Source organism: Leucopleurus acutus, assembly GCF_964270905.1.
Source record: "Leucopleurus acutus genome assembly, chromosome: 5".
NCBI classification, from domain to species: Eukaryota; Metazoa; Chordata; class Mammalia; order Artiodactyla; family Delphinidae; genus Leucopleurus; species Leucopleurus acutus.
The window spans coordinates 9,446,925-9,464,947 of record NC_139147.1 but is presented as its reverse complement, the minus strand read 5'-3'; the positions used below and the strand labels follow the sequence as shown (position 1 = coordinate 9,464,947).

The 18,023-nt window shown below is 41.9% G+C and overlaps 1 protein-coding gene across 1 annotated transcript; it reads left to right on the top strand.

Moving 5' to 3' along the window:
* The first annotated feature begins 426 nt into the window (after nucleotides 1-426).
* Nucleotides 427-1,336, top strand: LOC309962008 (peroxiredoxin-1). The gene has a single exon (XM_082839513.1). The coding sequence runs from the start codon at nucleotides 473-475 to the stop codon at nucleotides 1,070-1,072; it is 600 nt and encodes a 199-aa protein (XP_082695639.1). The 5' UTR covers nucleotides 427-472; the 3' UTR covers nucleotides 1,073-1,336.
* The last annotated feature ends 16,687 nt before the right edge of the window (nucleotides 1,337-18,023 follow it).

Below are 18,023 nucleotides of genomic sequence, written 5' to 3'. Positions count from 1 at the left end.
CCATTACACAGGCTGTCAAAGCTGGAAGGAAACTCAGAGTGATCTTGTCTAACCCTGTCATTTTCTGGATGAGGAAACTAAGGACCAAGATGATCAAATTATTCACCAAAGGCCACACAACCAGTTCACATGGGGACTCAGCTCCAGCCCTTTGACTTTTGGGCTAGCCTCTCCCCCTCCCACCTCCCTCAGGCTGTCTGGGGTTCTAGAGCAGAGGGGGCCAAATTCACAGCCAAGGCTAGACTAAGCACATGGGTACTTCCAGCCAGGCAATAATCTGACCCCTTTCAACAGTATAATCTGTTCTACTTTTTTTAGTGGGAACAACATTTATTTATATTAATTAAAAAATTGTATTATATACAGAAACCAATTCACTTTCCCAGTCCAGAGCAACATCCATATTCTAAAAGAAATGATGGGTGTGTGCTTCCTGACTTCTTTGTGGCTTGTGAGGAGTGCTGATCGCAGTATGTCTTCAGGAAATGCCAAAATTGGGCACCATGCCCCCCAGTTCAAAGCAACTGCTGTAATGCCCGATGGTCAGTTCAAAGATATCAGCCTATCTGACTACAAAGGAAAATACGTTGTGTTCTTCTTTTACCCTCTTGACTTCACCTTTGTGTGCCCCACGGAGATCATTGCTTTCAGTGATAAGGCAGAAGAATTTAAGAAACTCAACTGCCAAGTGATTGGTGCTTCTGTGGATTCTCACTTTTGTCACCTGGCATGGATCAACACACCCAAGAAGCAAGGAGGACTGGGACCCATGAACATTCCCTTGATATCAGACCCCAAGCACACCATTGCTCAGGACTATGGGGTCTTAAAGGCTGATGAAGGCATCTCATTCAGGGGCCTTTTTATTATTGATGATAAAGGTATCCTTCGACAGATCACCATAAATGACCTTCCTGTTGGCCGTTCTGTGGATGAGACACTGAGACTGGTTCAGGCCTTCCAGTTTACTGACAAACATGGGGAAGTGTGCCCAGCTGGCTGGAAGCCTGGCAGTGATACCATCAAGCCTGATGTCCAGAAGAGCAAAGAATATTTCTCTAAGCAGAAGTGAGCACTGGGCCATTTTAGGGCCAGGCTGCAGTAGGTGGCCATGAGAACAAAACCTCTTTTGTACTATTGTCATGCTTAAAACACAAGACCTTGCACTCAGCCCAGATGTGGTGTGGGACAGGACAGGCCTTTCCTGCAGGGGCTGGGGAGGCCAGCCTTTCTTCCTCTGGGGGGAATGGCCTGAGCTGTATTATGGGGCAGGCAAACTGATATGTATAGTAGTAGGTTATCGCTTTTGGTCTTTTGTAGTTTTATTAAACTTGAGCTGAGACCTTTAAAAAAAAAATAAATAAATAAAAAAATAAAAGAAATGATGGCAAAACACCACTCATTATTCTACCTTACTAACCAGGTAGATCTTTGGGAGGCATATAAAGGGTTTTAAATGTATAGAACAAAATAAACTGATTGTTCCTGGTAACTGGCACTGCAGAATGCACTGTTTGGGTTCAGAGTTTCAGAATCTATGACTTCATGTTTCTATGGCAATAATTCTCCACAAGTAGAGGTCTGGGCAAGTGGGGAGTGGTTTGGGTTTTTTTTTTGTCATGTCCACTGGAGGATACTATCTTTGGTGGCCCAAGTTAGACTTCCTTGGTTGTGTTAGTTGCAGGATAAGGACACCTGAGTTAACTGGTGAACCATTTACAGAGATATTCAAATTCATTGTAAGGCTCAGTACCCTGAGCAGCTGCCCAGCTGGCTCAACCCCTACTCGAATTCTGATTGCAAGCACTCCTTCGTGCCTTGGTAAATGAGAAAGGGAATATCAAAAGGATGCTTGGGTCCAGCCAGGAAAGCACCAGGTTGTCTCAGAGGAGAATCAGCAGTTTAGGTAAATGCTGAATGAAGATGCTCTGACCACATGATCTAGGTTTACCCTCAGAATGGGATCACCAAAATAATGTATCTCTGCGGAGCTTTTTCTAGTAGTCTCCATTTTGAATGAGGAGAAGAAGAAGAAAAGGAGGAAGAGGGGGATGAAGAAGGATGAAGGTAGTGGGGGAGAAGGGAGGGGAAGGAAGGGAGGGAGGGAGGGAGAAAGGAAGGAAGGAAGGGAGGAAGGAAGGGAGGGAGGGAGAAAGGAAGGAAGGAAGGGAGGGTGGGAGGGAGGGAGAAAGAAGAAAGAAAGCAGACCTTCTATTCCTAACAGCCAGACTAGAAACTATCCAAATGTCCATCAACAACTGAATATGAAATTTCATCAAGCTGTACCCTTAGGTGCATGTATGTTACCCTCCAATTAAAAGTTTTAAAACTTAAGTACAATGGTTCTGCCCCTTGATCAGGTATCCTTTGACCCCAGTCCCAAAAGGAAGTGCCCTCACTGGCTCCCTATGCACAAGAGGAGCAAATAAAAGCAGAGGTTTGAGATATTTCGCGGGGAGAAAAAGAAAGAAAGAAAAATGTTTCTGAAACACCTAATTGAAGCCTGTGATTCTGTCTACAAAGAAACATACCACTGGCATTATTATAAGTCAGCTCTTACTCCAGACCCTTTCTATATGCACATTTCCAAAAATTTGGCTCATTTCTCAGAAAGACTTAGTAAACGCCCCCACTGCTTACAAAGAGCCAGTCTTGACGAGCAGGAAAAAGTTTACAAGCTGCTAATGAGGGTTTAGCACCCTTTGAGAGACAAACAGCTCCAGTCAGCAGCTCCTCAGAGGGAAATGAGCCCCTGTGCCCAGCAGGTACCAGCCAGGAGGCACAGTCCGGCATTGATTGCTAGGTAGCACAGCCAAAAGGGCGTCTGCGTTAATTATCATTCCATAAACTCAGTGGAAAACACGCTAAGCCTCATATCTCTGGGTTCTCCAAACATCAAGACAGATAACCAGAAAGCAACAAACTCACAATAGCAACAGCGAGACTGTGACGGCCTTATGCCACTTTTCCTTTTGCTTAAGGGAAAATTTCCTCAGGAAGGGACACAAAGTAGACTCAGTCCCATCTATTTGCTTGTTTCGTTCATTCATTTAACAAGCATTCACGAAGTGCCGATTTTGCACCAGTCACTCTTGTAGACGCTGCATATGCAACACTAAACAAGATCTTCCAAATCCCTGCCCACGGAGACCTTCAAGATGGCGGAGGAGTAAGACATGGAGATCACTTTCCTACACACAAGTACACCAAAAATACATCTACATGTGGAACAACACCTACAGAACACCTATTGAATGCTGGCAGAAGACCTCAGACCTCCCAAAAGGCAAGAAACTCCCCACGTACCTGGGTAGGGTAAAAGAGAAAAGCAAAAACAGAGACAAAAAAATAGGGACAGGGGCTTCCCTGGTGGCGCAGTGGTTGAGAGTCCGCCTGCCAATGCAGGGGACACAGGTTCGTGCCCCGGTCCGGGAAGATCCCACATGCCACGGAGCGGCTAGGCCCGTGAGACATGGCCGCTGAGCCTGCGCGTCCGGAGCCTGTGCTCCACAATGGGAGAGGCCACAACAGTGAGAGGCCTGCATACCGCAGGAAAAAAAAAAAAAAAAAAGATTAGGGACAGGACCTGCACCTCTGAGAGGGAGCTGTGACGGAGGAGAAGTTTCCACACACTAGGGACCCCTTTCACTGGCAGGGACAGGGTGTGGGAGGGAGGAAGCTTCAGAGCCACAGAGGAGAGCACAGCAACAGGGGTGCGGAGGGCAAAGTGTAGAGATTCCCGCACAGAGGTTCAGGGCCAAACAGCACTCACCAGCCTGAGAGGCTTGTCTGCTTACCCGCCGGGGCGGGCAGGGGCTGGGAGCTGAGGCTCGGGCTTTGGAGGTCAGACCCCAGGGAGACAACTGGGGTTGGCTGCGTGAAGACAGCCTGAAGGGGGCTAGTGGGCCACATCTAGTAGGAGGGAGTCTGGGAAAAAGTCTGGACCAGCCAGAGAGGCAAGAGACCATTGTTTTGGGGTGCACGAGGAGAGGGGCTTCCTGCTTCTTGTGCCCACAGATGGCAGAGCACCACCTAAGCGAGCTCCAGAGACAGGCATGACCCGCAGCTATCATCTCAGACCCCAGAGACGGGCATGGACCACTAACACTGTTGCTGCTGCCACCAAGTATCCTATGTGCAAGCACAGGTCACTATCCACATCCCCCGGGGAGACTGTGCAACCCGCCACTGCCAGGGGCCCATGATCCAGGGACAACTTCGCATGGAGAACACATGGCTTGCCACAGGCTGTTTCAATATTATGCTGGCCTCTGACACCTCAAGCTAAATCCACATCCCAATTATGATTACTGTACCCCTCCCACTCTCCAGCCTGAGGGAGCAAGAGAGCACTAATCAGCAGCTGCTTTAAACAAACCTCCTGTCTGGGCAGGAAACAGACTCCTGAGGGTGACCAACACGCAGAGGTGGGGCCAAATCCAAAGCTGAGCCCCAGGAGCTGTGCCAACAAAGAAGAGAAGGGAAATCTCTCCCAGCAGCCTCAGGGGCAGCAGATTAAATCTCCACAATCAACTTGATAAACGCTGCATCTGTGGAATACCTGAATAGACAAGGAATGTTCCCAAAATTGAGAGAGTGGACACGGGGAGCAACTGTAGACTTGGGGTTTGCTTTCTGTGTCTGATTTGGTTTTGGTTTTATGTTTATCTTAGTTTACTTTTTTTTTTTTAGTGTACTTTTTAGTACTTGTTATCACTGGTGAATTTGTTTATTGGTTTGGTTGCTCTCTATCTTTTTTTCCCTTTTTTCTCTTTTTGTGAGTGTGCGTGTGTATGTCTCTTTGTGTGATTTTGGCTGTTTAGGTTTGCTTTTACCATTTGTCCTAGGGTTCTGTATGTTTGGTTTTTTTTGTTGCTGTTTGTTTGTTTTTTCTTTTTATGAGTGTGTACGTGTCTTTATGTGATTTATCTGTTTGGTTTTGCTTTTACCATTTGTCCTAGGGTTCTGCTTGTTAGTTTTCTTGGGGTTTTCTTTCCCTCCTTTTCTTCCTAGCCATGCAGCTAGCAGGGTCTTGGTGCTCTGGCCGGGTGTCAGGCCTGAGCCTCTGAGGTGGGAGAGCTGAGTCCAGGACATTGGACCACCAGAGACCTCCCAGCCCCATATAATATCAATTGGCAAGAGCTCTCCCAGAGATCTCCATCTCAACACTAACACCCAGATCTATCCAACAGCCAGCAAGCTCTGGTACTAGACACCACATGCCAAACAACTAGCAAGACAGGAACACAACCCCACCCATTAGCAGAGAGGCTGCCTAAAGTCATAATAAGGTCACAGACACCCCAAAACACAGCACCAGATGTGGCCCTGCCCACCAGAAGGACAAGATCCAGCCTCATCCACCAGACCACAGGCACCAGTCCCCCCAACCAGGAAGCCTACACAACCCACTGAACCAACCTCAGCCACTGGGGGCAGACACCAAAAACAACAGGAACTACGAACATGCAGCCTGCAAAAGGAGACCCCAAACACAGTAAGTTCAACAAAATGAGAAGAGAGAGAAATATGCAGCAGGTGAAGGAGCAAGGGAAAAACCCACCAGACCAAACAAATGAAGAGGAAATAGGCAGTCTACCTGAAAAAGGATTCCGAGTAATGATAGTAAAGATGATCCAAAATCTCAGAAGAAGAATGGAGAAACTACAAGAAACAATTAACAAGGAACTAGAAGAACTAAAGAGCAAACAAACAATGATGAACAACACAAAAAATGAAATTAAAAATTCTCTAGAAGGAATCAATAGCAGAATAACTGAGCTACAAGAACTGATAAGTGACCTGGAAGACAGAAGAGTGGAAATAACTGCTGCAGAGCAAAATAAAGAAAAAAGAATGAAAAGAATTGAGGACAGTCTCAGAGACCTCTGGGACAACATTAAATGTAACAACATTCGAATCATAGGGGTCCCAGAAGAAGAAGCGAAAAAGAAAGGGTCTGAGAAAATATTTGAAGAAATTATAGGCGAAAACTTCCCTAAGATGGGAAAGGAAATAGTCAATCAAGTCCAGGAAGCACAGAGAGTCCCATACAGGATAAATCCAAGGAGAAACACGCCAAGACACATATTAATCAAACTATCAAAAATTAAATACAAACAAAAAAAACTAAAAGCAGCAAGGAAAAAGCAACAAAAAACATACAAGGGAATCCCCATAAGGTTAACAGCTGATTTCTCAGCAGAAACTCTGCAATCCAGAAAGGAGTGGCAGGACATATTTAAAGTGATGAAAGGGAAAAACCTACAACCAAGATTACACTACCCAGCAGGGATCTCATTCAGATTCGATGGAGAAATTAAAACCTTTACAGACAAACAAAAGTTAAGAGAATTCAGCACCACCAAACCAGCTTTACAACAAATACTAAAGGAACTTCTCTAGGTGGGAAACACTAAAGAAGGAAAAGACCTACAAAAACAAACCTAAAATAATTCAGAAAAATGGGAATAGGAACAATACGTATCGATAATTACCTCAAATGTAAATGGATTAAATGCTTCAACCAAAGGATACAGACTGGCTGAATGGATACAAAAACAAGACCCGTATATATGCTGTCTACAAGAGACCCACTTCAGACCTAGAAACACATACAGACTAAAAGTGAGGGGATGGAAAAAGATATCCATGCAAATGGAAATCAAAGGAAAGCTGGAGTAGCAATTCTCATATCAGACAAAATAGACTTTAAAATAAAGACTCTTACAAGAGACAAAGAAGGACACTACATAATGATCAAGGGATCAATCCAAGAAGAAGATACAACAATTGTAAATGTTTATGCATCCAGCATAGGAGCACCGCAATACATAAGGCAAATGCTAACAGCCATGAAAGGGGAAATTGACAGTAACACAATCACTGTAGGGAACTTTAACACCACACTTTCACCAATGGACAAATCATCCAAAATGAAAATAAGTAAGAAAAAAAAAGAAAAGAAATAAGGAAACACAAGCTTTAAATGACACATTAGACCAGAGGGACTTAATTGATATTTATAGGACATTCCATCCAAAAACAACAGAATATGCTTTCTTCTCAAGTGCACATGGAACATTCTCCAGAATAGATCATATCTTGGGTCACAAATCAAGCCTCAGTAAATTTAAGAAAATTGCAACTGTATCAAGTATCTTTTCCAACCACAACGCTATGAGACTACATGTCAATTACAGGAAAAAACAAACTGTAAAAGATACAAACACATGGAGGCTAAACAATACACTACTAAATAATCAAGAGATCACTGAAGAAATCAAAGAGGAAATCAAAAAATACCTAGAAACAAATGACAATGAAAACATGATGACCCAAAACCTATGGGAGGCAGCAAAAGCAGTTCTAGGAGGGAAGTTTAAAGCAATACAATCCTACCTCAAAAAACAAGAAAAATCTCAAATAAACAACTTAACCTTACACCTAAAGCACTTAGAAAAAGAAGAACAAAAAAAAAAAAAAAAAAAAGAAAACCCCAAGGTTAGCAGAAACAAAGAAATCATAAAGATCAGATGAGGAATAAATGAAAAAGAAATGAAGTAAACTATAGCAAAGATCAATAAAACTAAAAAGTTGGTTCCTTGGGAAGATAAAATTCATAAACCATTAGACAGACTCATCAAGAAAAAAAGGGAGAAGACTCAAATCAACAGAATTAGAAAAGAAAGAGGAGAAGTAACAACTGACACTGAAGAAATACAAAGGATCATGAGAAACTACCGCAAGTGACTATATGCCAATAAAATGGACAACTGGGAAAAAATGGACAAATTCTTAGAAATATACAACCTTCCAAGACTGTACCAAGAAGAAATAGAAAATATGAACTGACCAATCACAATCACTGAAATTGAAACTGTGATTAAAAATCTTCCAACAAAAAAAAGTCCAGGACCAGATGGCTTCACAGGTGAATTCTATCAAACATTAGGGAAGCGCTAACACCTATCCTTCTCAAACTCTTCGAAAATATAGCAGTGGGAGAAACACTCCCAGACTCAGTCTATGAGTTCACCATCACCCTGATACCAAAACCAGACAAAGATGTCACAAAAAAGAAAACTACACGTCAATATCACTGATGAACATAGATATAAAAATCCTTAACATAATACTAGCAAACAGAATCCAACAGCACATTAAAAGGATGATACATCATGATCAAGTGGGGTTTATCCCAGGAATGCAAGGATTCTTCAATATATGCAAATCAATCATATTAACAAACACCATATTAACAAATTGAAGGAGAAAAACCATATGATCATCTCAATAGATGCCGAAAAAGCTTTTGACAAAATTCAACACCCATTTATGATAAAAACTCTTCAGAAAGTGGACATAGAGGGAACCTACCTCAACATAATAAAGGCCATATATGACAAACCCACAGCCAACATCGTTCCCAATAGGGAAAAACTGAAACCATTTCCTCTAAGATCAGGACAAGACAAAGTTGCCCACTCTCACCACTATTATTCAACATAGGTTTGGAAGTTTTAGCCACAGCAATCAGAGAAGAAAAAGAAGTAAAAGGAATCCAAATCAGAAAAGTAGTAAAACTGTCACCATTTGCAGATGACATGATACTATATAGAGAGAATCCTAAAGATGCTACCAGAAAACTCCTAGAGCTAATCAATGAATTTGGCAAAGTAGCAGGATACAAAATTAATACACAGAAATTCCTTGCATTCCTATACACTAATGACGATAAATCTGAAAGAGAAATTAAGGAAATACTCCCATTTACCACTGTAATAAAAAGAATAAAATACCTAGGAATAAACCTACCTAAGGAGACAAAAGACCTGTATGCAGAAAACTATAAGACACTGATGAAAGAAATTAAAGACGATACAAACAGATGGGGAGATACACCATGTTCTTGGATTCAAAGAATCAACATTGTGAAAATGACTATACTACCCAAAGCAATCTACAGATTCAATGCAATCCATATCAAACTACCAATGGCATTTTTCACAGAACTAGAACAAAAACTTTCACAATTTGTATAGAAACACAAAAGACCCCGAATAGCCAAAGCAATCTTGAGAAAGAAAAACGGAGCTAGAGGAATAAGGCTCCCTGACTTCACACTATACTAAAAAGCTACAGTCATCAAGACACTATGGTACTGGCACAAAAACAGAAATATAGATCAATGGAACAGGATAGAAAGCCCAGGGATAAACCCACATATATATGGTCACCTTATCTTTGATAAAGGAGGCAAGAGTATACAGTGGAGGAAAGACAGCCTTTTCAATAAGTGATGCTGGGAAAACTGAACAGCTACATGTAAAAGAATGAAATTAGAACCCTTCCTAACACAATACACAAAAATAAATTAAAAATGGATTAAAGACCTAAATGTAAGGCCAAACACTATAAAACTCTTAGAGGAAAACATATGCAGAACACACTATGACATAAATCACAGCAAGATCCTTTTTGACTCACCTCCTTGAGAAATGGAAATAGAAACAAAAATAAACAGATGGGACCTAATGAAACTTAAAAGCTTTTGCACAGCAAAGGAAACCATAAACAAGGTGTAAAGACAACCCTCAGAATGGGAGAAAATATTTGCAAATGAAGCAACTAACAACGGATTAATTTCCAAAATATACAAGCAGCTAATGCAGCTCGATATCAAAAAACCAAACAACCCAATCCAAAAATGGGTGCAAGACCTAAATAGACATTTCTCCAAAGAAGATATGCAGATTGCCAACAAACACATGGAAGGATGCTCAACATCACTAATCATTAGAGAAATGCAAATCAAAACTACATTGAGTGTAAAGCAATTATACTCCAATAAAGATGTAAAAAAAAAAAACCCACTACGTTGAGGTATCACCTCACACCAGTCAGGATGTCCATCATCAAAAAATCTAGAAACAATAAATGCTGGAGAGGGTGTGGAGAAAAGGGAACCCTCTTGCACTGTTGGTGGGAATGTAAATTGATACAGCCACTGTGGAGAACAGTATGGAGGTTCCTTAAGAAACTAAAAACAGAAGTACCATATGACCCAGCAAACCCACTACTGGGCATATACCCTGAGAAAACCATAATTCAAATAGAGTCATGTACCACAATCTTCATTTCAGCACTATTTACAATAGCCAGGACATGAAAGCAAGCTAAATGTGCATTGACAGATGAATGGATAAAAATGATGTGGCACATATATACAATGGAATGTTACTCAGCCATAGAAAGAAACGAAATTGAGTTATACAAAGTGAGGTGGATGGAACTAGAGGCTGTCATACAGAGTGAAGTAAGTCAGAAATAGAAAAACAAATACCATATGCTTACACGTATACATGGAATCTAAAAATAAAATGTTCTGAAGAATCTAGGGGCAGGACAGGAATAAAGACACAGATGTAGAAAATGGACTTGAGGACATGTGGTAGGGGGGAGAAGGGTAAGCTGGGACAAAGTAAGAGAGTAGCATTGACATATTTACACTACCAAATGTAAACTAGATAGCTAGTGGAAGCCGCCGCATAGCACAGGGAGATCAGCTCAGTGCTTTGTGACCACCTAGAGGGGCGGGATAGGGAGGGTGGGAGGGAGGCACAAGGGGGAGGAGATATGGGGATATATGTGTATATATAGCTGATTCAGTTTGTTATACAGCAGAAACCAACACAACATTGTAAAGCAATTATACACCAATAAAGGTGTTTAAAAAAAATCCCTGCCCACAAGGAGATGATATTCTGGTGGGCAAGACAGAAAAACCAATAATCATGTTCATACCCAGAATACAGTTAGGTAGCAGTAGGTGCTCTGAGGAAAAGCCAAGCCGGATAAGGAGACAGAACCTGGCGAGGGCTGCTGCTTTTGAAAAGGGCATCTCATAAATCTCTCCCCAAGGAAGGGGTCTTGTAAGCCAGGGTAGGAAATTCAGATTGTTTTCTTAAGTTGTTGGAAATTGTTGAAAGTTTTTAAGCAATGAGATGATGGAACCTGATCGTGGATTTGAAGGATCACTTCAGCTGCTGCGTATAGAATGGATTTTAGCGGGGCAAGAGTGGAAGTCAGGAGCTTCGGGGGAAAGTGAGGAGATGGTGGTGTAAATGTGGAGATATAGGGAAGTATATACAGAGTCACTATGTTTTAGAGATTGAGATGCTCTTGTCTCACTAACAGTTTGAGTGCAGGTTTTGAGAGAAAGGAATTAAGGATGACTCCTACTTTGGGGCTTGAGCCGAAGTGAACTGCGGTGTCATTTACTATGACATTCCTGCCTCCTGATCCACACGAGAAAAAGACCTTTCTGCCTATGGGACTTCCCCTGTCTCTATTGTCTAGGGAAGCCAGAACTGACTTGGACATCTTCCTAGGTACAGAGAAATGGTAGCCTCATTATTTTATTTCAGCCCTCAGAGGCTGTAACTTTGGGAGCACACAATTCATAAATAAATTCAGAGTAGCCTATTTATCTCTTCTTTTTCCATTTGATTGAAATCCTGGGCATCGGTTTCTACTAGGATGATGAATTTGGCTAGAGCTTTGTCACATTTATTCAAGACTAATATGGTGTTATCTAGTACAAGAAACAGATGAGAAATCATTTCTGCAGGACTGAAGCTCAGACATGGCTCAAAGGAAACATACGAGACATAAGGAAATCGTTGGAACACAAACATTAGACAGCCTTGTGCTGAGCTAGAAAAAGTCTTAGCTCACCCCAAATGTAGTATTTATAGGCATCGGCAAGAAGTAAGGAATTAACTTGAGCATGCTGCAGTTGTGTTTCAAAGGTGAATTTTCTTAGTGCTGTTTGAGAGCATTGAACTTGGGATTAGCAATTCACCAACTTAGGAAAATCAGACAGTCAACAAATATTTACTGAGCCACTTCTATCTTCCAAGTATCATGGAGGGTACAGTGGGAAGAAAAATAAACCTGCTCACTTCCCCTGTGGAACTGATGGTCTAAAGAGAAAGGTGGCATAAGCAGAGTGATTATAAATTATGAAACGCTTGCAAAGGACAAGTACAGGGCTGTGCAAATGCATTATGGGGGACCAGCCTAGTCCAGGGAGTGACGCTAAGACAGGAAGGATGAGTGGGTGAGAACGAGGCAAAGAAAAAAGAATCACTGCCTTCAGAGCAAACAACACCAACCAGGGCCAAGAGGGTAACGGTGTGGCATTTTCAAGGAACTCTGAGAAATGAAGTGGAAGGGACCTGGGAGACAGAGATGGAAGAAGATGTGGAGTCAGCACGGGCCAGATCAGACAGTCAGGACATTATAAACTGTGCTTGTTGTTTATTCTAAAGGCAATAGGAAGCCACTAAGTGGTCATAAGTAGAGGAATCAGGGTTGGGTTTTTAAAGATCACTTTGGCAGCAGGATGGGAAGAGATGATGGGGACAAGAATGCTTGTGGTTGGAGAGGGAAGAGGTTTGCTGAGTCAGGACAAGGGAATGGGCACTGTAAGAGTTATCAGGAAGCAGGATCCACAAGACCAGGTAATGGATGGATGGACGTGTGACCACATGCAGGGTGGGGCAGAGGTGGGAGGCATGGAGGGCAAGGAGATTGCAAGGTCAATCGTGATTCCTGGGTTTCTGGCCAAAGCATTTTACTAACATAGAGAATTCCAGAAGGTTGTATGAGTCTCTCCACTTAGATCCAGTGCCCACCCTAGGTGATAAGAATGTCATCTAGAAGAAAATATAGATGGAACATCAAAGAAACCAAAGGGACAGAGAGACCATTTGAGAGCCTAATAAATATGGAAAGCCAGAGAGAAGGAAAAACCTGGTAACCATCAACAAATATAATTATGCCCTCCCTCCCTTTGACAAGATGAGAGGGAGGTACCAATATGTGGGACTGGGGGAGATTAGAGAAGAAACATATAGCAACTGCCTGCCCTGTGGTTTTCGGCATGGCTAGAGGTAAAGGCATTATTATAGTTGAGATCCCCTCAAAGGTGGAACAGATGCCAGCACAGAGAAAAGGGGTCAGATGTGTGCAGCTGAAAGGGGGGTTCCACTCCACTGAGCAGAGCCTTGAACCACACCTGAGGAGGCTGAACTTGGAAGCCAGAACACCCTGGTTGCACTCTCTCTTGCCCATCCTTGGATAGATATGAAAATACCAATGATTAGTCCTGAGGTGTAGAGGTTCTGCAGAAAGGAGGCTGCACAGTTTTAGGCTCCCTGTTTAATGACTGACACGTATGCTATGTGATCTTTTCTGCTGTGAGGAGGGAGCTATTTCTGTGAGGGAGAAGTTATGTCAGGATCACAGATATGCTCAGAGGTGCGAGCAAAAGGACTGAAATAAGTCATTCATAAGATTCCATGGAACAATTTACCAGAGGAATTCATGAAAAATGTTAAATTGATGTGTCACACCTAGAACGAACCTCTTTGCTCTTTATGTTTCCCCACTGCTCAGAGAACCTCCCCGGAGAGGTTGATCCCTCCCAGTTGACCCCCCCTGCTTCAGGAGGTCATATGACTTATGCAGAGGGGGATCCAGAACTCCAATCACCTAAACCATGAAAGCAATGGCTTGGTCTCAAAGGAAAGGCCAGGAAATCAGGATGACAAGGAAATCTTGTTTGCACTAAGGAGAGAGACGCCGTGGAATAAAACTTGCCATATTAACTGAGGGTTTTCCTGGTGTCTCCTTGTACGTATGGCAGTGCTCCCTGGCCTTTGCCAACTCAGAGTCAGTAAGAAGCAGCCGTTGAGTCAGGGAAGGGACTTTACATCAGAATAAGAAGAAAAAGGGAAGTTTTTGGAATATGACTTTGAACACGGTTTTCCTTATTCAGAATCTACAGCCTTTGCTTTTCCAGAGGCCACACTTTTGAGCTTGCATTGCCCACATCCTAAATGCTTCAGGAAATAAAGGCTGGTTGGTTTGTTGTTATGGCTCCCAAACACAGAAATCAGTTCATCATGACCCTCCCCTGTTGGGAAACTTTATCACTAACATCAGCGCATGCAAAGCCCCTCTCAGGTTCATCTCTTCCCTTTGATCCATCACCCCCTCACTCCATTCCCTAGTTCCCTGTAGGTAATGTACTCTGAAGTACTGGCTTAGCCCTGAATATGCATGTGTCCTTTTAAAATATGCAGAGCCATTGTGTGTGTGTTTTTAATTAATTAATAACAAATTCATTAAGTTATTACTACTAATAATAAATCATCTACCCATGTTGTCACGTGTACATCTACTTTGTGGTTTCTCTCTGCTACTACACATTAAAAAAAGCTCAAGACCTAAAGTGTAAGCAATAAACAAGAGATAAGAAAAAATGATGAGGTAGAGCGTGCTGCTCCAGACAAGGGAAAGCATCTCTGGGCTGGGAAGAGGGAAGACAGACTTAAAGGTGAAGAAAACGGTTGAGACATGAATGGGGACATGATCTGGTCTGACTCCCAGACCAAGATCGGGGGGTTCAACAAGAGAACCCAAGGTAGATCCAGAGAATCCAAGAGGCCCTTTTCTAGGTTGAGTTCATGGAAAAGAAGCAAGACCCCAAAGTTTTCTCAGGCCCAACTCGGGACAACATCAGAGAATTGTCTGCCTGGTCTGCTTGCAGACCTCAGAGCCCTGGTTCTCCAGCACCATGCAAGCCCAGTGGGATTTGGCCTCTCCCGTGAGCATGGGGCGAACCTGGGGCTTGAGCCAGCCTTGTGAGCCAGATGGGGCTGATATGGCATCAAACTCCTGACAATGACACTTGCCTGATGGGCTCGTGCCCATAGTATCTTGGCTCTCCCTAAGCCGCCAGGATAAGGACGAAACCTCAAGAAAAGGGGAAAAGACTCTGAATTAACAGAAATTTAGTTTCTACTATCCATCTACCCAAAAAATTGATGGGTAGCTAAATGCCTACAAAGGGGAAAAATAGAAACTTCTTGAATTATATCTATGTTTGCTCTTCAAATTGCTCTTTACCAAATTCCAGTGATCTTTAACTTGGTAGCATCTCCTTAAAATGGAGAAAAGAAACATAAAATAGACCATTTGAAAATTAAAATAAATAAAATAGGGATGACTTTGTGCATTTGTTGAGTAGGTTTACGGAATTCATTATCCCCAGGATGGAGGAGCTGTAAGGTCACGCACAGCTGACAGAACCATAAAGGATTATTGAAAAGGTTTTTGTTAGGAGGGTCTTTGTCCCAAGGCTGATATCATATCTTCCAAGATAGACTTGACCTTGCTCCACAGCCATAATTCTGTTTTATTCTGAAGGAGTTGGTTCTAAACAGAGATCCAGGAGATTCCAGATCCATCATAGTTAATGAATCCCCTGAGACCAACCTTACAAGGAGACATATTTCTTGAGCATCACAGATCAAGTCAGCATCACCTAAGAAGAATATTATTCCAAAAAACTCCCCCCACTCTCTCCCACCACAAAGTAATCTAACAGGCTTTCCCTAAAGAGTGCTCCAACCAGGAGTCCACATGCTCTGGAAGCAGCCCATTCTGCCTATCCGGGCTCCTCCAGTGCCCTGTTTCTCTTCTGCTTCAGATCACTTTGCTGGACAGATGTTTATGCACACCTAATTCCAGCAAAGACCACAGCCAATAAAGGGGACCCCGGTGGAATCCCGAGAGAGCACCTAGCATTCATTGCTTTTTTGATGGTAACTACATTGCTCACAAAATATTTAGCCAAACCACGGGATATTTGCTCAAGTCAAAAAGTTTTCTGAATGGCCATGAAGTCCATCCACTTTTATGCCTATGTCTTAGTAAAACCTAACTGTCCTTATTTGTTTAAGTCGGTTAAAGTAACAAATCTGAGAACACGCTATTCACTATGCCTTAGGCAATGAATAAGATGTCATTTTTATTCAGCACTCTTATCCTAGTCTCTTTTTAAAAGAAATGCTTCTAAAACTAATATTTACTTGTTCCCCCAGAAATACTTTAATTGGCTTTGTGAAATCAATGGTTCCCTGGATAACTGATAAAAGAGTGGCTCTTTTCCCTGTCCTGGCAATATCTTGCTTTAAATAACAGGACAGATAATTCTTTCACAAATATGAAAAACAGATTTTTAGAAACAAGCTTATTTTATTAAGCCATGTTATTTAATTTTATCTGACATTTGCAAGTCATTTTTGCTAGTAAGCACTCTACATTAATACCTTGAGTTCACATAGAGTTTAACAATATGAATTTCCTATCAGAGGAAAGTACAATATATGTTTGGCAGAAGCCAAGTTCATGAAGAATTAACAGTCCTCAGATCCCAAAGGGAAACAAATTATCTTCACTCCTCTTGCCAGCAGTCGAGCATTTAATTTGCACTTTTAAAATCCTGCCTGTTATCCCAGATTCAGGAATGAGAGCAGTGGTAACTCCTATGCACATCCATGTCTAACCATATAAAATCCAAACATCTATAGGCGACCAGTTGCCACTGAGGTAGAAAAAGCATATCAACTTCAAATAATTTTCATATTAAGAATATCTGGAATGAACCACAGAGAATAAGTTATTTTTATATGCTTAAAAGATGTGACAGAAACCAATCTCAATTTACAAATTAAATGGATTCTTGAAAAGTTGTGTTAAATGAAAATTGGTCACGGAATCTTACTTTTCCACTGACCTGTGTTTTAAAACATATAAAATATGGTTCAGAGTTTTAAAATGCAGAAACCAAGCAGTAATACAAATAGCAAATATTGAGCAATAATAAATCTTTAAGGGGAAAAAGTGTTCTTTCTTCCTATAAATAACACATATGAAAATACACTGTTCTTTATACTCCAATAAAATTAAAATACTAAGAGAAAAAGAAAACACACCGTTCTGAGCAGACCTTCAAACCTCCATCATTCTCTGGGTCTTCAGAAACACTGTTTAATCTGCAAAGAACCACACTTATCTGGAAAACTCCTACTCAGAAAAGTTCTAAAAGTTCAGCTCAGAAAGCACCATCTCTATATAACTAGTCTTCCCTGTTATGTAATCCCTGAGAAAAAAAAATATCTACACAGTTCTGTGAGCCCTGAGGCAGAATTAGGGTACCTCCTCCCTCTCCCAACACCGAAGCATTCTTCCTGCATAGCCTTGGAGACCAATTGTCATCATTCTTGAGAACCCAGATCACCCACTGGACCCTGTGCTCCCTGCGGAGGGGACACAATGCACCTTTGGGGTTCCAGTGCCTACATCAGCACCTGGCACTTCATTGGTGCTAAGCAAGACTCTGAAATGAATGAGCAAAGAAATGAAAGAATTAATTAATTTAAAAGGGTATTTTGGTTTTTTTGGCTTATTGTTTGTTTGTTTAAATACATCTTTTTTCCTTTAACATCTTTATTGGAGTATAATTGCTTTACAGTGTTGTATTAGTTTCTGCTGTATAACAAAGTGCACCAGCTATAAGTATACATATATCCCCATATCCCCTCCCTCTTGAGCCTCCCTCCCACCCTCCCTATCCCACCCCTCTAGGTCATCGCAAAGCACCGAGGTGATCTCCCTGTGCTATGCGGCTGCTTCCCACTATCTATTTTACATTTGGTAGTGTATATATGTCAATGCTACTCTCACTTCACCCCAGCTTCCCCCTCCCGACTGTGTCCTCAAGTCCATTCTCTATGTCTATATCTTAATTCCTGCCCTGCCACTAGGTTCATCAGTACCTTTTTTTTTTTTAGATTCCATATATATGTGTCAGCATACAATATTTGTTTTTCTCTTTCTGACTTACTCTGTACGACAGACTCTAGGTCCATCCACCTCACTGCAAATAACTAAGTTTCATTTCTTTTTACGGCTGAGTAACATTCCATTGTATATATGTGCCACATCTTCTTTATCCATTCATCTGTTGATGGACACTCAGGTTGGTTCCATGTCCTGGCTATTGTAAATAGTGCTGCAATGAACATTGTGGTACATGTCTCTTTTTGAATTATGGTTTTCTCAGGGTATATGCCCAGTAGTGGGACTGCTGGGTCATATGGCAGTTC

What these genes read in the sequence shown, in the direction of transcription:
- LOC309962008 (XM_082839513.1), top strand. Translation starts at nt 473, where the DNA reads ATGTCTTCAGGAAATGCCAAAATTGGGCACCATGCCCCCCAGTTCAAA.